The 21633-nt window shown below is 33.3% G+C and overlaps 1 protein-coding gene across 5 annotated transcripts in view; it reads left to right on the plus strand.

Annotated features, from left to right (window-relative positions):
* Positions 1–20624, plus strand: part of LOC115875350 (cytochrome P450 306a1) — a 70192-nt gene extending 49568 nt beyond the window's left edge. For all 5 annotated transcript variants that reach the window (XM_030890776.1, XM_030890773.1, XM_030890777.1 and 2 more), the window contains exons 3-8: positions 9370–9512; positions 11959–12161; positions 14157–14447; positions 19910–20079; positions 20129–20326; positions 20384–20624. In XM_030890776.1, coding sequence (XP_030746636.1) covers positions 9370–9512; positions 11959–12161; positions 14157–14447; positions 19910–20079; positions 20129–20326; positions 20384–20568 — 1190 coding nt within the window. In that variant the 3' untranslated portion in view covers positions 20569–20624. The remainder of the gene's footprint in view (positions 1–9369; positions 9513–11958; positions 12162–14156; positions 14448–19909; positions 20080–20128; positions 20327–20383) is intronic.
* The last annotated feature ends 1009 nt before the right edge of the window (positions 20625–21633 follow it).

Below are 21633 nucleotides of genomic sequence, written 5' to 3' on the forward strand. Positions count from 1 at the left end.
CCTGTCGACGAAGAGGGCTTTTAATGTTCAAGTCTCCACAAGGGCATTGTCCGTTACTGGAACGTACCATGCAGTAGCTATGATTTACCGATTTGTTTTCGATTTGCATTCATGATCTTCATCTGATACATACGCCTTATCTAAATAATTTTTAAAATGGGTATGTAAACTGATAATTTTTTAAAATTTTAATTGTCATGACCAATTTCATCAATCTTTCTACTATGACATTACTATAACATTTTTGAAGGGGGTTTATTCTATTGTTAATATCTAATAAAGATAAAAATGTCATTCTTTATGAGACACAGGCCATAAAAAGTAAAGAGATTTTATAATTCAATTAAATATAAATAAATAAATCTTTTTTTAGATACAAGCCTTGTTTATATAAGGATACAAGTATACCCATCAAAATCAATATATCAATTTTCTCCAGAGGTTAATGTTCAGCAGACGGGTATTTGGAGGAAATTTTCATGAATAGACTGTAGAAATGTTATAAAATATATATTTCACAAAGACTACACCCGGAGATCCTGAGAGAAGGCCTGAATATTGCGATTGGTTTACACACAAAACTACTGAATTTTCCGATTTTTTACAAAATATTTAGACTAATGAGTTCAATAGAAATAATGAACACATTTGGAGAACAAATAATCCGAGGCACTTTATTGGAAAGTCAGACCTCAAGTTCCCTTCAGGCTAAATGTGCGGAATCTATTGGTGTGGGTGATATCTCAAAGAGGTGACAACCGAACTGTTCTTGGGTGACAACTATGACGAGCTGAGTTTTGATTTGTATCTAATTTTTTGATGTAACAACATGGTAACAACTGCCAGTGTCAGTTCCTTGGACATAGAACTACTAGGTATTTTTGGAATCAAAATAAGTTCATTGGACACAATTTCCTCTATACAAAAGTTCTTCGTTTATCCGTTAGAGGATTACAGTTGAGGGTTGGAACCTTTGGTGTTAAACAGCAAAATAAAAACACTAAATCACCACAATACACCAAAACACTTTTACTTTTACACTGGACGCGCGTTTCGCTAACCATGTTAGCATCATCAGCAGATGATTATAAACTAAAGTACAATCTACAAGTTGAGCGTTTATATACTCGCCCAGTGGGCACCGAGTGGGCGTGGCAAAAACTAGCCAACCGAGTCGGAGCCAACTGAGCGTAACAGTTAGATTTCCGCCACTAGAGTAGTAGGAACAAAGAACTTGAAGGAATTGGACCGTTGTCTCTGTCATTATAAGCTAACTAATGTAGAGTATGAATGTTGGTGTCTCTTTCAGAGAAATATGTTTGTGGTTATCAATTCAAAATTTGTTAAAAAAATGTCCATTTTGAATAGTAAGTTTAAAAAATTAAAAAGCTCTAAAAACAAACATGTTTTCCAAAGAGACATAAACATAGTAGAGAATCTTTCTTCGCAGACTTTTGATAAACAAGAGCTCAGTTTATTAAACAAAGGTTTAAAGTTTGCATTGCCCAACTCTGGTAGCGCTTTGGAGGAAATCGTCGTTTTTGTTGAAACTGCTATTCAGCACTTGCCCGAGGCTTCTAAAGTATTTGCAAGAGAGGCTTGTAGAAATCAGTTATCAAAAAATATCGTTTCAAGTAAATCATTAAAATCTAACAAGGAGCACAATATTGTCAAGAGTTTGCGTAACAAAGATTGTTTCTACCTAAAAGCTGATAAGGGAAATAAGGTTGTTATATTAGATAAAAAAGACTATTACGATAAGGTTAACAACTTAATCGATAATGGCCCCTACATAAATTTGAAAAAGAATCCTTTGTCTAAAATGGTAGCAGACGTTAAAAAAACTCTAAAAGAATGTAACACCCTTATTGATCTTTCTTTAAAGAGGAAATTGCAAGTATCCAATCCCTCATTACCAAAATTGTATGCTTTGCCAAAAATTCATAAACCGGACAAGTCTATGCGCCCAATTGTATCGGCTGTAGGTTCTCCGACTTATAACTTGGCAAAATGGTTATCAAGGGAGTTCGAAAATTTACCTGATCAGGAACCTTCTTTCGCAGTTAAAAATAATATTGAATTCATTAACAAAATTAAAGATATAACATTGCATGAAGGTGAAATTTTGGTCTCCTTTGATGTATCTTCGTTGTTCCCAAGTGTTCCAATTCCACATACTTTAGGCTACTTGAAGGAATTACTGAACGCAAATGGTCTCGACAACAAAACTGTGACTGAATATATTGAGCTTACATCGTTATGTATGAAACAAAATTGTTTTCAATTTAATAACAACTTTTTGAACAGCAGGAAGGTACAGCAATGGGTAATCCATTGTCTCCATTTTGGCTAATTTATTCATGAGCAGGTTTGAAGTGGAGGCTAAGAATCAGTTTGAGTATTTTCCAAGAGTTTGGTTTAGGTATGTGGATGATATTTTGCTGTTTTTGACACACATTCAGACACCATAGATAATTTTATTTCTAAGTTAAATAATCGTTTTCCTTCCATTAAATTTACTCATGAAATTGAGAACAACGACAGATTACCATTTCTAGATGTATTAGTTATTAGAAATGCTAATAATTGCCTGGAATTTGATATCTATAGGAAAAATACGACCACACGCAGATATATTCCTAATGAATCACATCATAGTGTTGAACATAAAATGGCTAGTTTAAATTTCTTAGTTCATAGATTACTTAGTTTCCCACTTTCCAACGAAAGATATGAAATAGAAAGAGATTACATTAGGAATGTAGCTGAGTGTAATGGATATTCTCCTTCACTAGTTGATAAATTAATTAGAAAACGTAGGTATAGGTTAATGATTTCTGAAAATTCGACTTTTCAAGTGGAGAAAGATACGTCTAAATATTTTTCGATACCGTTTGATAGAGAGTTAACCCGTGGTCTAAAAGGAATTTTAAGAATGTCAATTATAAACTTGTGTATAGTGCTAATAATAAATTACAACAATTATTAGGTAATCCAAAGGATAAAACATCTCCACTGGAAAGGTCGGGTATTTATGAAATTTCTTGTAAAGATTGTAATCAGAAATATGTTGGGCAAACTAGAAGATCAATATTAACTAGATTTAAAGAACATTTAGCTCAGATAAGATATGGTAGAGCGGATAAATCTTGCGTTGCCGAACATATTGTTGATAAAGAACATTGTATAGATCTTAATAATTTAAAATTAATTAAACAAGTCTCAAATTACAGGCAATTAGATGCATATGAAAGCATCAGAATTAATAAATGTAAAGATAGTATGAACAGAGACAACGGTCCAATTCCTTCAAGTTCTTTGTTCCTACTACTCTAGTGGCGGAAATCTAACTGTTACGCTCTGACTCGGTTGGCTAGTTTTTGCCACGCCCACTCGGTGCCCACTGGGCGAGTATATAAACGCTCAACTTGTAGATTGTACTTTAGTTTATAATCATCTGCTGATGGTTAGCGAAACGCGCGTCCAGTGTAAAAGTAAAAGTGTTTTGGTGTATTGTGGTGATTTAGTGTTTTTATTTTGCCGTTAGAGGATATCACACTTTAAAAATATAAACATATTTTTTAAGATATTTTAAGAACCGATATTCCGATTTGAATGAGATTTGGGGTGCCTATGTTTCACTAAGTGCATTTCACCATGTGTAGCAACCTTAACTCTGTCTCCGTTGACTGTGATGTGTTTGACTGCTCTGTGGGTCGTTTGATCTTACGGGTGGGCGATGGGGGGGCATGAATGGTTAACGTTGGTGTATAACAATGGTTTATAATAATAATTTAATAATTAATAATTTGTTATTATCATAATTAATTTATTTAGGTTTAGTTTTCTCTTTTTTTGTAATTTGTTTTGTTTTTTTCTTTTGGTTTTGATTTTTGTTAATTTGATATTTAATGTTTAGTAACAACCTATTTTTAAGATTTTATTTCCTGTAAGTGGGTTCTAATTGCCTGTTGAAAATAAACGCTATTATTATTATTATTAACATTTGACTTTCACAAAAACCATTGAAAATTACCCCCACCAATACATAAATTTTAGTAGATATAGTTTCGAACTCCACCAACAAAAATGGTCCTCTTAGTATTTATTAGATTTTTTGTCTAAAAGAAAAAAAAATTGGAGAAGTTTTTTCCAAAACAGACCTACAAAATATACATGGACTTTCAATATTCCGTGGGCATAGTACAAAATAAATTAATTGCACACAAGTTGCCTCTATACAAAAGTGCTTTGTTTGTCCGTTAGAGGGCATCAATCAAAAATAAACCCGAACGTTAATTAATTTAAAATTCATGAAGCTTATTGTCAAATATAATTTGTGATGCTGACTTAAAATTCCATATTTTAGCCATCTAGATTGTTAGCGCTTATTAGATTTTATGCTCCTACATAGCTTGATGTGATCAGAAACATTTTTTGTAACTCAGCTTCGGGAAAACATTTGTTTTTCTCCAAAAGTATGCGCGATGACGTTTTTATAAGACACAAAACATTCTAAAAATATCTTAAAAAATGTGTTTATTTTTTTAGAGTTTGATGGTAATGGACAAATGAAGCACTTTTGTATAGAGGTAATAATTTTATCCAAAAATACATAGTAGTTCTATGTCCACAGAACATTAGAACACCCTGTATAAGAATCAAAATTAGACCGTCTTTTTATATCTCTATCGTTAGCTTTAATTTTACTTGACGTTTTCCAAAAAAAAATATAGAAATTAGATAAGTTTATGGTCTACTCGTAGTTCTTTTATTTTACAACGTATAATATTTTCAACATCACATTAATATTTAATATTAAAATGTATAAGCTTTTTACGTAGACTTAACTACGTATATGATCGTTTAAGAATATTGAGGCGCTTTAATAGGAAGACGAGCTTGCGGTGACCACGTGAAATGGAGCTTGCACCACCTGAAGATCACGTGCTCGCCGGTGCCGCCGTGTCGTCCTCCAAGAGTTCTTTGCTCTGTTTTGATTTCTGGACGTTCGGCATGCGTTCGTGTTCGTGATGAGGTTTTCTCGGCGGTGACTCACCTCGAATCGGTATACGTATATTAAAACACGTGCAGTGATTTATAATTATTATGTACCACTCTTTTACTCACGGAAACATTAGATCAAAATTAAATCTAAGCGCGGGGTCATTTCATTCCAGTGTCCATGTTTATTCGAGAATTTTGTAAAATATAAAAATATGGTTATGAATACCGAAAACAGACAAAGCTTCTATTTATCGACTTTCGGCAGGCACATGGCAAAGTTAAAAGGACGGAGGTGTTTAGAGCATTAACAGAATTTGGGGTTAGCAAGAAACGGACCAAGATGATAAAATTGACAATCCAAGAGACAGTAAATGAAGTCAAAGTAAACAAGAAAACAACGAAAAAATTTATAATCAGAGAAGTATTAAGACAGGGGGATTCACTATCTCCAGTACTGTTTGGTGTAGTATTAGAAAAAGTTATAAAAGATGCGGGAATCAACAGAGAGGGCGTTCTGTATACAAAGACACCAATGCTTAGCCTTTGCCGATGATTTAGTTATCTTAGCAAAAGATGGGAAAGAGCTGATATCGGTGACCAAAAGACTAGAAAATCAAGCTTAAAAAGTAGGCTTAGTGTTTAATGAGGAGAAAACGAAATTTATGGAGTGGTCAGATAGGGATTTTGAGAAGGGAAGATGTCTACAAATGAATTCTGAGAGCGGTAAACGATACAAGTTTGAGGAAGTAGATATATATTCACATATCTAGGAGCTCTAGTTCTAAGGAATCCAAATGTAACTCAAGAAATTATGGCAAGAATAATGGCAGGAAATAGATGTGTCAACATTTCTAGAAGTTTAAAAATCAGAATGTGCCAAACAATGATAAGGCTAATAATATAGTGCTGTTTGCATGTGAAACGTGGACGTTCAATGCAACGGAAAGTTCGAGGCTAGAGATTTGGGAAAGAAAAATACTGAGAAAGATTTTTGGAGGAAAGAAGATAGACAACATATGGACCAGAAGAACAAATGAATAATTAAAGCAACTATATCGGGCACCGAGTATAACGGTAGTAGCAAGAGCACAAAGACTGAGATGGCTGGGACACATTGAAAGAATGGCCGAAGCAAGGATTCCTAGTATGATAATGAAACGTGAAATAGGTGGAAAAGAGAAGGAGGGGTAGACCGAGAATCAGATGGAAAAAGGATGTAGAAGAGGACTTGATAAGGCTAAGAGTGGATGGGTGGAGAATAAAGGCGAAAAACAGAAACAAATGGAGAAAGATAACCAATCAAGCCATGAGCCTTTTAGGTTTTTAGACCTATTATATATATGTATATAATAAAAATAAAAATAAAACATTTACCATTTATACAGAAAAAAATTGCATATCAGAATAACCATCTATCTTAAACTCTTTTAGTAAAATAATGCCGATGCTTTTGAATCATATTCTGCGATGCCAATGATACAGGTTTGAGAAACTGATATTAGTTCTCCATGCATGTTTCATCATTCGCCAGTGAGAGCCAACTGACACATACTGAACCGCGGGTTCACTTCTTGAAAAAATACCCAAGCTTTTTTCTAAGTAGAACTTTACAAACCTATGTAACTGACTTGTATGTAAACCAAGCAATAATGGTCCAAAGACTGATCCCTGCGGAACACCCCTGGAAAGTACGCCTGTATGAGACGTTTTCCCATTTAATTTCACTTTTTGAGTACGGTTGCATAAATATGACTGAACCAAATCAACAGACTCCTTAAAGACACCATAAGATCTCAAGATCAATAGCATTGTTTATGATCAATAGCATCGACAGTTTTACTAACGGCAAGCATTACTAGAGCAGCACAGTCTCCGTTATCCAAAGCTTGGAAAATATCATCAGTAATGTACAAATTGTGTACCATTTTCTCTCTTAAGAATCAGAACTACTGTATCCATCGCAACTAATTTTTAAAAATTCATTGCAAGTCGACGTCAACGGAATCAACACATGTAACACATTTTATTTTATTTAATTTATTTAGTTTATCAAAAAGTTTATAATCATCTGCTGATGATGCTAACATGGTTAGCGAAACGCGCGTCGAGTGTAAAAGTAAAAGTGTTTTGGTGTATTGTGGTGATTTAGTGTTTTTATTTTGCTGTGTAACACCAAAGGTTCCAACCCTCAACTGTAATATCTTTACAGTTACCTGATAGTATGTCCTGAGTAAATGGAGTTTTGCAGAGTTCTCAGTTGGAGGAAAATTAGCTAAATTAAAGGTAGTCTTAAGGGCTTGTCTTGATGTAATCCTATTGTATAGAGTGTATCTCAGATGGTTAATACGTTTGATATAGCTTGGGCAGTGATATAGCTTTAAAAAATCATTTAATCCTGACTGGAACAAGTCAAAAATGTGCCTGTCGATAATGAAAAAAGATGACGATCTTTATCAATACCTCGACGTATTTTTAGAAAAAAATGCTAACAAAGATGACTTGTTTCAGTCAGGATTAAATTATCTTTTAAAGCTAAACCACTGCCCAAGCTATATTAAACATTTTAATCATCTGAGATACACTCTATACAATAGGGTTACATCAGGACAAGCCCTTAAGACTACCTTTAATTTAGCTAATTAGCCTCCAACTGAGAACTCTGCAAAACTCCATTTACTCGGGACATCAGGTAACTGTACAGATATATCTATTATAGGAAATGTTGTAAGTTATATTTTTGAGATTCAAGAAGGGATTGGTAACAAGTAAGATCTTTTACAATATGGATGGAAGAAAAATCAAAAGGCAATCTGACACCTATTCAATCAACATGGCGCTTCCTGACCTACTAAAATATTTTTTTGCAATTGCAAAGAGAGTCAGTGCTCTAAAAATTGCTCTTGTAGAAAACTGGGTCTTAAACGTTCTGCAAAGTGTTGTCAGTGCAACGGAATCAGTTGCACAAACTTTTGTATTTTAGTTGAAGTGGAAAATGACGCTCAGGATGACGCCATAGCAGATTTTATTTAATAACTTTAATTTAATAATAATTTATTAACAATTATTTAATTTAATAAATAGTATTTCAACGTTATTTTTAATTGCTTTAATGCTTAAATTTATACTTGGTTTATCTATATTAACACTATACTGTTAACGCAAAAAATATAGCTGATTGGTTTAAAAAACTGGAAAATTTATAAAACGTATAGTAAAAAATTGCTCTATCTCTATTACTATTAATTTTAGAAAAAAAAATGATTGAAGGTAAAATATTCTAAATTAAATTCTCCACAAAAAAAACATATCTTTAGTTTTTTCGAAAAAAGTTATGCAAACGGAGATATTTGAAAAAAATGAAAAAATCCTGGCGGCGATTTTTTTTCAAACTTCCCCCACTGAAACCGAATGGAACTTTTGAGGGGTTAAATAGGAGATCATTATCTACTCATTCCCAGTGAGATCGGTTGGCTACTAATTTTTTCCACCTCAACCTCCAGATTGTCTGGCCTAATATACCAAAAGATATACCATGATCAGCAGATGATTAAATCTAAAATAAAAAAAAATAGTTTAATTTTAATGATCTGCTGATGATGCTAACCACGGTTAGCAAAACGCGCGTCCTTTAAAAGTAAAGTTGTTGGTGTATTCTGATAAATTAGTGTTTTCTTTTGCTATGACATAGAAATAATAAAATTTAATGTTTCAGTCCGTTTAATACAGGGTGAGTCTTAAATAAGTGCAAATATTTTCAGGCTGGTAGATCTCGACAAAAGAAACATATTTTCTCTTTACCGTTTTCCAAAATAGTCCAAAATAATCGAGATATTTCGAGGTTTTCTTTCTTTTAATTTCTTCAATTTATGTTGTCATATTATCAGAAAATTATTGTTTTTAACTAAAAAATAAAAAAAAATCCAAATTTTTTTAAAAAAAATTCCATATCAATTTTTTTTCGCGAAAAAAACCTTATAATCGTGTTTCTAGGGTCGAAATATACTACCCTCATAGCGAAATATACAACCCCTATATAGCTGGAATATTTAAAATATTCGATCTGGTCTAGAGACAAAATTTAAAAATTCCTCTATTCCGGTCCAGCCACAAATTTGGCACTAATTCAATCCGTAAACCTCGACGTCGTTCTCAGAAGAGCTTTTAAAAAGCTTTTCGACTTAGTGCCCTACTGAACATTAATTTAACTTTCCGAGAAGTCGACCCATCTTTTCTCAGTACCAATTTTGTGTGTGTTTTTCGCAGAAAAAAATCTTTAAACGACCACACCATTGATATTGCTTACTGCGAAATTATACGGGGAAGGTCAGAAAAGGTATATTTTGAAAATTTAATTGGTTACAGGATTGATATGTGCCGAAGGCGCCTTATGGAAGGATCAGAGACGGTTTGTGCACAATTGTTTAAGGAATATGGGTGGGTCGAAGACTGGACCTAGAAAGAATATGGAACAACTTATCATTAAACATCTAAATGAATTTGTAAAAGTAAGTGATCTATAAAATATACATAGTATACAGAAGCATAAAAAGGCCTTAACCTCTACAAGTGTGTTAATTTCTACATTAAGTACAGGGTGTCCCTTTTTGGTTGCAATCATACGGTATCGTATATATTCGTGAAGATAGAAGGGTGCGGTTTGCACAAACCTGTGCCATTTTTTTGTCAAACGGAATATGCTGTCAACAAACTTTTCATAGCCCTCTTCGTTCCTGAGCTACAGAGTCTTTTCAAAAATTTTGCAATTTGGAACAGCCCTCGTATCTCCGTTATTACGGATGATGTCGAGAAGGTGAAAACTGATTCTTCTAGAACTTTTTACGTAGAATATAGTGTACTGAATGTGTACTTTACCAAAACGGTATACTTTTTGAGATTCACACCTTTTGTTCTAGAGATATTTGGTGTTAAATGTTTCGGAAAACAGAAAAAGATCTCTCTTGTAAATTTTCTCAAATAACTCGAAATCTGTTAGAGATATCGGAAAACGGTTTTCGGCATTCAGATCTACATAAAATGAGCTATCAGTGAGCATATTTTAGTTGCGATCTGAAAGATTTTTGTTTTTGACAAAATCGACCAGGGTGTCGAGGAATTTTCTCAAAAAATTTTGGAAAATCGATTTTGCTTATTTCGTAATATGTTGTAGCGCTGAATGTGTACTTTACAAAAACGGTATTGTTTTGAGATTCACACCTTTTGTTCCAGAGATATTTAGTGTTAAGTGTTTCGGAAAACAGAAAAAAATATTTCTTTTGTAGATTTTCTCAAATAACTCGAAATCTGTTAGAGATATCGGAAAACGGTTTTCTGCACAATTCTACATAAAATGAGCTATCAGAGCATATTTTAGTTGCGATCTGAACGATTTCGGATTTTGACAAAATCGACCAGGATGCCGAGGAATTTTCTCGAAAATTTTTGGAAAATCGATTTTGCTTATTTCGTAATATGTTGTAGCGCTGAATCTGTACTTTACAGAAACGGTATCCTTTTTGAGATTCACAAATTTTGTTCCAGAGATATTTGGTGTTAAATGTTTCGGAAAATAGAAAAAAATATTTCTTTTGTAGATTTTCTCAAATAACTCGAAATCTGTTAGAGATATCGGAAAACAGATTGCGGCACTTAATTCTACATAAAATGAGCTGAAGTTATGTTTTTTCAAATGAAACAACCTGTATATTTATAAATTATATAATCCGCTTTGCTTTGAGCTTCTCAAAAATATATACCCACTCTATATTTATTTTCACTATTTACTGCAATATTTAAAATATTTCATTTTCATATTAGTAGGCCGTGATAAATAACAAAAAATCAAAATGGTATTTACTAAAATAGTCATTCACATATTAAATTTTTATTTGGAATTGATATATTTTACTTTTCAACTGTTACCACTGAATCTCTGAATATATTTTTCTTTTTTTTTATAACGGGATTGGTTTGCAAATATTTAAAAGCTTGCATTATTAAAGCATTTTCCAGGTGTTCGACATTGTATTAATTCATAGTATTAGTTCATATTGTATTAGTATCATTGTTTAGTATTAGACAAATCCGAGAATCAGGGAGGCCATCATCTTTGTCCATTGGTTCCAATTCTTTGATTTGAGAAATAATAATTTAACAAAATTCTAATATTTTCGTTGCAAGTTAAGTTGTGAAGGGAAGCCCCCTTTTGCTGAAAGTATATTTTACGTAAATTAGCTCAAGGAATATTTAGAAATTCCGATACGATAGCTTCCAGGATTTACAAATAGCGGTAGAGAGTTAGGTAAGTCTTTTTCAATTTATTAGTGGTTCTCAAAATAAAAGAAGAGACAGATAGCAGTATACTTTTAATAATTTATTAGTTTCTTTATATAATTTATTTAGTTTCTTAAATATGATCCTTTAATATATTTTTTTAAAATATTGCAGTAAATAGTGAAAATAAATGTAGAGTGATATATATTTTTGAAAAGCTTATGGCAAGCCAGATTATATAATTTATAAATATACAAGGTGTTCCATTTAAGAAAACTTAACTTTAGTTCATATCTTCAAAAATATTCTTTTTGTAGAATTACATACTACGCCACTGTATTCTACATAAAAAGTTCTACAATAAACAGTTTTCACCGTCTCGGTACCTTTAACAATAACAGAGATACAAGGGGTGTCCCAAAATGCAAAATTTTCAAAAAGAACCTGTAGCTCAGGACATACTGTAGGTACTTTTTGTAATATAATAAATATCGAGTGTTCCATTTTTAATAAGAAATGAAATGTACTACATTTTAACTGAGGCAGATATTTCTATATTTCTCATGATTTTTTTTATCATGAGTTCTCCATAAACATCTAGCCTACCATTGATAATGAATGACCCTGTATGTTCATAATTTATTTAAAATTTTATTTTGACATCACATTATAATTTTACAGTACATTAAAGGCTTAGACAGAAACCAACCAATAGATCCTCTGGAACCTTTACGTCATTCTATCGGGTCCTTTATTAACGAAATCGTATTTGGCAGATATTGGGATAAAGACGACGAAACATGGGTATGGCTTCAGCATCTTCAAGAAGAGGGTGTTAAGCATATAGGCGTAGCTGGTCCTTTAAATTTCTTACCATTTTTAAGGTACCTATACTTTTTCTTATGTATCGTTCTTCCACTACAAAACACGGTCGGCGAGTCACAATTGTTTATTTATGGATGAACAAAATTTATTTTATTCTTGTAACTAAAATACTTAAACACAAAAATCAGGTGTTAATTAAGTATTAATTAGGAATATAATTTCCGATTTAACAGAAAGTTGAACCTATCTTATCACTGTTTATAGTAGAAATGAGCAACAAATCGCAACCTGCGATTGGCTCTGCGACTGCGATTTCTGCTATTTGCGAGTTTCAATTTAGGCAACCAATATTATTATAGTTGCGATTTTGCTGCTATTGCGATTTTCTAGAACCCCTAGGACCGTGATATTAGGATCTTTCTATCTGCGAGTTTGAATTTTAAGGAGTTGCGATTTGCGATTTGAATTTTTTCTCTGATTTAATTTATTTATATCCTAGAGCTATTTGATAGAAAATGACACTCTGAATAGAATGGCATATCGTATGTCAACTAGTGACATTTACGCTGAAAAAGCGTATTTTAAATTTCAATATAGAGTGCCATGGCTGTCTTAAAAACAGTAATTTATTAATCAAGGATTCCTGGGAAAATTTATTGTCTATTGTTTTTCGTGTGTTATCCTGGTCGATTAAAATATGCCCAAATCGTATTTTTAATCATATCTCAATGTTTTCAAATGGAACGAGGGTGGCTCATTAGCATATTTAGAAAAAACATTTTTTTACGAATAATTTGGTACCACACATTTCGTATTTCGAGTCAAATTGTCGTTATGAACCGCATGTTACAATTTCCACTTAAACCATATGCGAAAATGTCAAAAGTTGATATATGATATGTCATTCTGTTCAGAGTGTAAAGCTTCATTCAGAACCTCCCAATTAGTGGAATAAATTAGTGGTTTCAATTACACTTTATAGTTTTTAGTTTACGATCATTCACAATGTCTAAAAAACACTTTGAAAAAACACAATTAAAATTAATAAAATATCCTATCAACCGCTTGCAGTAGTCTGTTGTATCCATAGAGAAAACATAATGTTTAGCTTATAAAACAATAAACTTTTGATTTCTAACCAAAATTTTTCTTGACGGGTGATAATCAAAGGCCAAAATGACATTCCTCGCAAAAAGTATAATTAGTGGAAAAGTCAAAAGTTTGTTAACTTTTTCCACTAATTGAAAATTACTACCACTAATTATGACGTTCTGAATGCTTACATTAAAATTAGGTGAACAAACTTCTACGCTAATTGAAACTACTAATTTATTCCACTGATTTCGAGGTTCTGAATGAAGCTTAAGTTCTATCGAATAAAGTAATAAAAATACCGAGGGTGTTGTTAAAAAATCAAAAATTCCTGATTTATGTCATACCAACGTACCAAATCTCGTTTCTTTATCCGAAAAAAAAATATAGAGGTGAGCCAGCCACCTTAAAAAAATAATTCTTTAAGATCTTTTAAGAATTGGATAAAAAATTAGATAACTGAGAACCGTAGAAAGAGTAGGTATGTGAAGTTGCAGCAGTTGCAACATATAAAGTTTTAATGCTATGTGGTGCAGATATTAAAAAATCTTAAAAACTAACTAACTAACCTAACCTAACCTAACCTAACCTAACACCTGATTTTTATTAACTTTTTTAACTGTTAAGCTCTAGGTACATACACAGACAATTATTTACCTATTACAATATTTAAATATTAAAATCCCAATCGCAGGTTAGAGTCAAAAATCGCAATTGCAGTTTCAATTGCGATTGGAGAATCGCAGTTTTGCTCATCTCTAGTTTATAGACACGATGTCAAAGAGTAAAACTAGCAAAACTCTTTTCCTTTCTTCTATAGCTTTAATTTAAAAAGATTCATTCTGATTTTTTACTATACCTATTTTCAATCAAAAAAATTTTGGATGATTTGGACCAATTTTCATCAAAATTTTGTTCGATTTTTGGCTATAATCGATAAGTTTGACTTTCACTTTTCGCAGGTTTCTGCCGATGTTTAAGCGAACGCTGTCTTTCTTAACCGAAGGCGTGGGTAAAACGCACCGCATTTACCAAAAACTGATCGACGAGGAATACGCATTGTTGAACAAAAGTAGATCCGAGGACCTTGACACCAATAACTACACCAACTTAATGCAAGGTTTTCTTATTGAGAGAGAAAAAAGACGAGACACGAACGATGCTGGTCTGAGATACTACACTGACGAACAACTTCATTATTTACTCGCCGATATGTTCGGGGCTGGACTAGACACTACTCTGACTACTTTAAGGTAATTTACTAATGCTTGAAATGAGATATCTTCTTGGACTGATACTGTCTTAAACTGAATACTCTAAGAATCTGGGTTTTTACTTAATAAAGACTAGTGACAATTCGACAAGTTAAAGCCTTTAATATTTAAGACAATCTTCAGACCAAAAAGATATTTTATTTTAGATAATTCCCCATTGTCTATAATATACTAAGACTTGTTAGTTACCTGCAAATCGATAATTCTAGTAATTATAATATACTTAGTGCACTAACTTTAAATGAAGCCAGTATACACTTAACTCGTACGCTACATTCAAATTGCGTGAAATGGGCGCATTACGTCATCTCTGAGACAGATTTTATGTGGCTGTGTTTATTTATATCCATTCAATATTTTTCTTCTAACGCTAATTTCCAATTTTTATCTTATTATATTATGAATTTCAAAAGGAATTTGCACTACAAAAACTTGTGGTTACTCGCGGAACTGATTTTCAGGGTTTTAAACAAAAGGCATTGGTATAAAAATTGGCAAATTCGGGCTGTTGAGCTTTCAACGTTGACACTGGATGACGTTCGGACCAGAGTGTATATAGATATTTTAGTTTACATAGATATATATATATATGCAGGGGCGTTTGACAATATACCTCACAAGGTGGTCAAGCGATCTCTTGAAACAAGAGGGGCGAACAGTACCATAATTCGCTGGTTTTGGGAAATGCTCTCAACACGAACAGCAGAGGCTGAGATAGGTACCAAAACTGTAGTTGTTAAAACAACGCAAGGAACTCCACAAGGTGGAGTGACCTCCCCCCTACTGTGGAGCTGGTAGTGGATGAACTACTGGAAGAATTAACTCTAGCGGGAATACACTGCATAGGGTACGCAGATGACATAGTCATCATTGCACAGGGGAAACATGAAGGCACCCTGTGTGATATTATCCAAAGAGGATTCCGCATCGCTGAGAGATGGTGCAGGACTGTCGGGCTGAGTATTAACTCAGATAAAACCGCAGTAGTGCCATTCACCAGAAAGCGAAGTTTGAAAAACTTGAAAAGAATCCATCTAGATGGAAAGGAAATACTGCCATCACAGGAAGTGAAATATCTGGGAATAACCCTGGATAGTAAACTTCTCTGGAACAGGCATATTAAGAACATTACCAGCAAAGCCACAAAGGCTCTCATGATATGCAGAAGACTGGCGGGAAATAGGTGGGGCTGCGCCCCTAACATTTTGCGCTGGATGTATACCATGATAGTAAGACCCATGATTACTTATGGAGCAGTTGCTTGGTATACAAAACTAGAGCAACGTACAGCAAGGCAAACCCTGTGCAAAGTACAGAGACTGGCATGTATCTGCATCACAGGTGCCATGAGAACATGTCCAACAGCAGCAATGGAGGTCATTCTAGACCTAACACCACTGCATATTGTCGTCGGTAGTTATGCCAATGCGACAATGATTAGAATGGTCATTGACGGAAACAGTACTGGGAGAATTTTCAGGTCAGGGGCTTGGAACACCCTCAAAAAGAAAATTCCACTTCTCCAACTCCCAGTGGATGACATACCAAGAATTTACAACTTTGAGAAACACCTCACTGTAGTATTGAGTAATAAAAAGGATTGGAAGAAAGAAACGCTTACTCAGCATATAAAAGACCATACCATCACGTGGTATACTGATGCTTCCAAAACCAAAGCAGGGACAGGGATAGGAGTATTTGGGCCGAAAACTGAATACTCCGAACCAATGGGCACCTACCCCAGTATCCTTCAGGCAGAAATTTGCGCTATCGAAAGATGCGTACAATTTATCTTGGATAGGAACTATCGAAAACAGGAAATTGCCATCCTATCCGATAGTCAAGCAGCACTTAACGCGATCAACTCAGTAACCATCAATTCGAAGTTGGTCAAAGAATGCCTAGAGAAGCTCAACAAATTAGGCAAAGAAAATAAAGTCCTCCTACTCTGGGTGCCTGCTCACCAAGGGATAGAAGGCAATGAAAAAGCAAATGATCTAGCTAGGAAAGGAGCGAACACTCCACTAACTGGACCAGAACCGTTCTGTTTTCCAAACGGGAACCAACTGAAAGCGGAACTGAAGAATCTGGAAGACTCCATCCGTAACTTGGAATGGGTGTCCTCCAACGGTCTAAGACACTCGAAAAAGTTCCTTAGAACTTATGACCGAGAAAAATCAAAGGTTTTCCTTGATTTAAGTAAAAACAATCTTCGGATTGTCACGGGGTTTCTAACAGGACACTGTCTCCTCAACGAACACCTCAGTAGGCTGAAACTGAGAAACAACGGCGAATGCAGATTTTGTGGGGAAAATGGGAAACACCAGAACACCTTATCACTGAGTGCGCGAGACGACAACCATTCGTGCCATGAACTTTGGCACGTCTGATGTCGAGGATGGAGAGCTGGCCTCTGTGGAGCCGTCTCAGATACTGGCTTTTCTCAAAGCCCTGAGACTGTATGATGAGTTATAACTCGTTATAACTCAAGAAAGGGGAACACACAATAGATCTGTAAGGTCGCGGTGATTAACTCCCCTTCTAAACATTCTACATTCTACATTACATAGATATATATTTCAGAGAACAGAGAGGATGAAAGGAAGGTATTTGGTGGTGGTCCCCAGGGCTAACTCTGTAGAACGTCCTATACCAGGTGGGATACAAGCGATGAACAAGAACAAACTAAATGGATCAAAAAAATAAACGATTTCGACTTAACGCAGACTATGGAAGAAACACTAAAAATCATAGCCAGATGGATGCGCAAATTTCAACAAATTTCAAAGTTTACCTATTAGTTTATATGAAAAATATCCGTTCCTGTAGGATTCTAAACGCCTTGTTCAAAATACCGCAATTTAATAAAGGTTACGTTATTTTCCATTTGTAGCAAGAAAAGTACACAAGACAACCTGCAGCTTCCTTTCATTAGAAGTTTTAATGAAAGGAAGCTGGAATAGGTATACACAGTATCGGTCTCTCTGAATAAAAGGAGGAATTGGCAGAAGAAAAACTAGATGTATGGCTGAGGAATCTGGAATTATTATCTGAGAAAAACTCAGAATTTGTTGTTTCGAGCTAACCCAAAATGAAGTTAGAATCCACATTGTGATTGATAACATGTGAGAATGCTAGGCACCCGAATCAGATGGTTTCTAATACACGTCGAGTACGAGTGACATGTTAATCCTAGAAAATAAACAGATTATATATTCTGCTGAATATTTAATAAGCTGTGTTTAACCAAAAACATTATTGAGGTACTCTCTTGTAATCAATATTTAAAAGCGTTGCTCGATAGAGTGTTCTCGATAGAGTGTTTACTTAATGATATTAACACATTTTATCATTTCTTTATATGAATCGTTGTTTTGTCAAAATATTATCTTTTAACGACCTGTTGTAAACGTAATTGTTTCCGTTTTGGTAATCCGTGATATTTCTTGTTTTCCATTTAATTTCATAATAAATGTATTAATGATTTTTGTAATAATAATTTTATTATTCTTATCCCAAACCTGTAATATACATGTTATACATGTTATCCAAATCACACATGTATCAATTTTGTAAATTTTAGGTCAAACAGTCAGAGATACGAAAGAATAAAATATATTTTTCAATGGAATTAAATATTTAATTCTCTAATAATAAATTTTAACGAAAGCATGCAATTAGAAATATTATGTACAGGGTAGTCCAATAAGAAAGGACGTCGGTTATGAATCTGGAACCGTTAATTATAGAACGTATAGACAAAATATTTGTAGGTAAATAAGCCAAGATAAAATGCTGTAGATTATTTTCAAGTTCGAAATTTTACCGTTAGTAGATAGTCAACACAAAATCAAAAAGAGTCAGCGTCATCAATGTTTTATTGGTGATCACCATTAAGCAGTGCCCGGCGAAGAAAAATGCACTAGTATTCTATATAGCATTAGAATAAAAATATCTAAGCTTACACTCATGGATCAGCAAAACCTACAAACGCTTGTAAGAATCGGTTCGCAGTGCAAATTGATTCTATGGATGACATCTATTACCTACCCGTATCTTTTGTCGTATTCATTCTATTCTTTTAGAATTAGTCTCTCTTGGTTATTCCCAGCATATTTCGTTCCATTGAGCATTGTACAACCTACAGTTTCCTTATGATGCCCGTTTTAAGATTCCAGGTTTCGCATGCATAGGTCATGACTGGTAGTACATATTGGTCGAACGTTATCTTCTTTAGATAGAGTGGCATTCTAGATTTAAATATGATTGAGTTTCTTCCTTAAGTACTCCATGCTAACTTAATTCTTCTGTTGATTTCTGGTAGTAGAGATCCTGTGTATTAGTTGTCACAAATATACAGGGTATCCCAGAAATAAGTGTAAGTATTTTAAGGGGTGGTAGAGCTCGATAAAAGAAACATATTATGAAGTTAACATTGTGGGTAAACATACTAAGATAATACACAGGGATACAATATACGATAGAGAAGATACGATACGTAGGAATACAAGGGTACTGGTCCCTCCAAAAAATAAAAAATAAAAATAAATTTTCTCTTTATCGTTTTTCAAATAAGTCCAAAATAACGGAGTTATTTTACTTTGAAAATTTCCCAAAAAATGATTTTTTGATAAAATTTTGAGAACCACTGGATCTTTTCTCGATTTTCTTTCTTGTAAATTTAATCTGCTACATATGTTGCCATTTCATCAAGAAATTATTTTTTTTAAATAAAAGCTAAAAAAATTTCCAAAAAAATTTTCAAAAATTGCGAATTTTCAAAAAAAAAATTTCGCGAAAAAAACCTCATAGGCGTGTTTCTGGGGTTGAACTATACTAGCAGTTAAAATACTTGCACTTATTTTTGGGACACCCTGTATAGTTTGTGTATAAATAATAAATTTTGTACCCAACCTTAAAATAAACTGTTCACGTTTAACAGCCATCGTCACGCGAGAAAATATATATTCTGTCGTTTTCAACAAAATAGCAAATGGAGTTTCCAAAACGAAGAACATTATTGAGATTTCGGGTCACTGGCGGCTGTTTAAAAAACTAGTAAAACCGTGATGAATTTACGATGTATTTTGGAACTGATGATGACGCACAGAATATAGATAAAAGAAACTTACTGGATAGCTCAGTGCTCTTTCCACTCTTTGTTTCCACTGTTTCTATCCTTCTTCTGATTACAAAAACATAGACAAAATACAGAAACCCTGGGACGGAGCTTAGTGTATTTTTTTTATTTTGACCGAAACAGTAGACGGCGAAATATCCAAAATATTCATTATTTTGGAAACACCAGTCGTTGCTGTTCACCAAACAGAATGTCTGTTTTGTTGCGTTTTTGTCCGTTTGGTGGATATCCGCTTTAAGATGAATCGCATCATTTAAAAAGAATTTCTTTTCTTTTTCATTATCAGATTTTAACGTTTTAGATGGTTTTTACTATATATGGCAAAAAATGAAAACACACAAACTCAGTTCCGAATAGAACTCAATACTGTTTTAAATGGTCGCTTTCCTTCTATTGATGATATATCTTCTATGCCATTTGTTGAAGCTTGTATTGCCGAAACTCAAAGAATTCGGCCTGTAGTGCCTTTAGGTAAATACAACTAATATATATTTTCTACTGTCTAAAATGAATGTCTTAGGTATGCCGCATGGTGCTTTGGAGGACATTGAAATTAACAACTACATAATTCCAAAAGGTTCAATGATTGTAGCACTACAGTGGGCAGTTCATCAAAATGAAGAACAGTATCACGATCCCGAAGTTTTTAATCCCAATAATTTTATAAACGATGAAGGAAAGTTTTATAAACCGGATCATTTTATTCCTTTTCAGAATGGAAAGTATTTCAAACTTGTTTCAAAGATTCATTCTATTTATTGCAGATATATTTTAGGTAAAAGAATGTGCGTTGGAGATGAATTAGCAAGAATGATCCTGTTCTTTTCGTCTGCAATAATCTTGCAGTCGTTCAAGTTGAAATTAGGTGATAAAGATAATGTCAGTATGGAGGGTGAGGCGGGAATTACCTTAACACCAAAATCGTATAAGCTTTATTTTTTAGATTCGGAAATGAACTAATATAATTGTACCTTTTAATTATTTTATTAAAATAAATTTTTGCATTTTTGATAATATGTTTCTATTATTTCAATAAATTGACACTGAGCTTACCCTATTTTTTCTGTAATATACAAAAAATTCTCTCCAAGGAGCCAGGATATTTCTATAAACGAAATTCAAAAAATTACAGAAAATACTGGCACGAAAAACGGGCGCCTTTAATTTTGATGTATTTTAGAGTTTTATACAGTGTGTCTTAAATAAGTACAAATATTTTCAGGGCTGGTAGACCTCGATAAAAGAAACATATTTTCTCTTTACCGTTTTTCGAATAAATCCAAAATAACCGAGTTCTTTTACTTTGAAAATTTCGAAAAAAAAATGATTTTTAAAATTATGAGAAGCACTGGATCTTTTCTGGATTTTCTTTCTTGTAAATTTAATCTACTGCCTATGTTGCCACATTATCAACAAATTATGTTTTTTTAACTAAAAACTAAAAACATTTTCAAAAAAATCCAAATTTTGATATTTTTTTTTCGCGAAAAACATCATAATCGTATATCTGGGGTCAAAATATACTACCCCTAAAAAAATTGCACTTGTTTAAGACTCACCCTGTATATTGTGTTCTAGTGGACCGATTTTGATGATTCTTTAGATAGATTCAATTTGTAGCAAAATTATTTGACTTTTCAATATCTCTTTCTAAATTAAAAATAAAAGTTCCTATCAGTCAATTATACGAGGGAAAACAAAATGCTTTTTTTTTGGTGAAAGTTTGCAATACCCCCTGAAATATGTTAAAAAATCATCTAGGTGTATCTTTTCTCGATAGTTTATTGTTTGGTTCATCTCAATTAGCTTTATTTTTTTTTGGAGATATTCGCTTTTGAAGAAGACACTAACATTTTTTCGTAGTTTTTTTTATTAAAACCGTATCTTTGTTTTTGGTCCCAGTCAACAGATCTATGAAATAGTTTTTATGATTTATGTAATGTCACTGTTACTGAAAAATAATATTATTATGGTCTGTTGGCCGTTGGGCAGTTACTCTAGCAGATATAGTTTTAAGTCCACGAA

Source organism: Sitophilus oryzae, unplaced genomic scaffold (genome assembly GCF_002938485.1).
Source record: "Sitophilus oryzae breed Bouriz unplaced genomic scaffold, Soryzae_2.0 scaffold_1375_pilon_pilon, whole genome shotgun sequence".
Lineage (NCBI taxonomy): Eukaryota > Metazoa > Arthropoda > Insecta > Coleoptera > Curculionidae > Sitophilus > Sitophilus oryzae.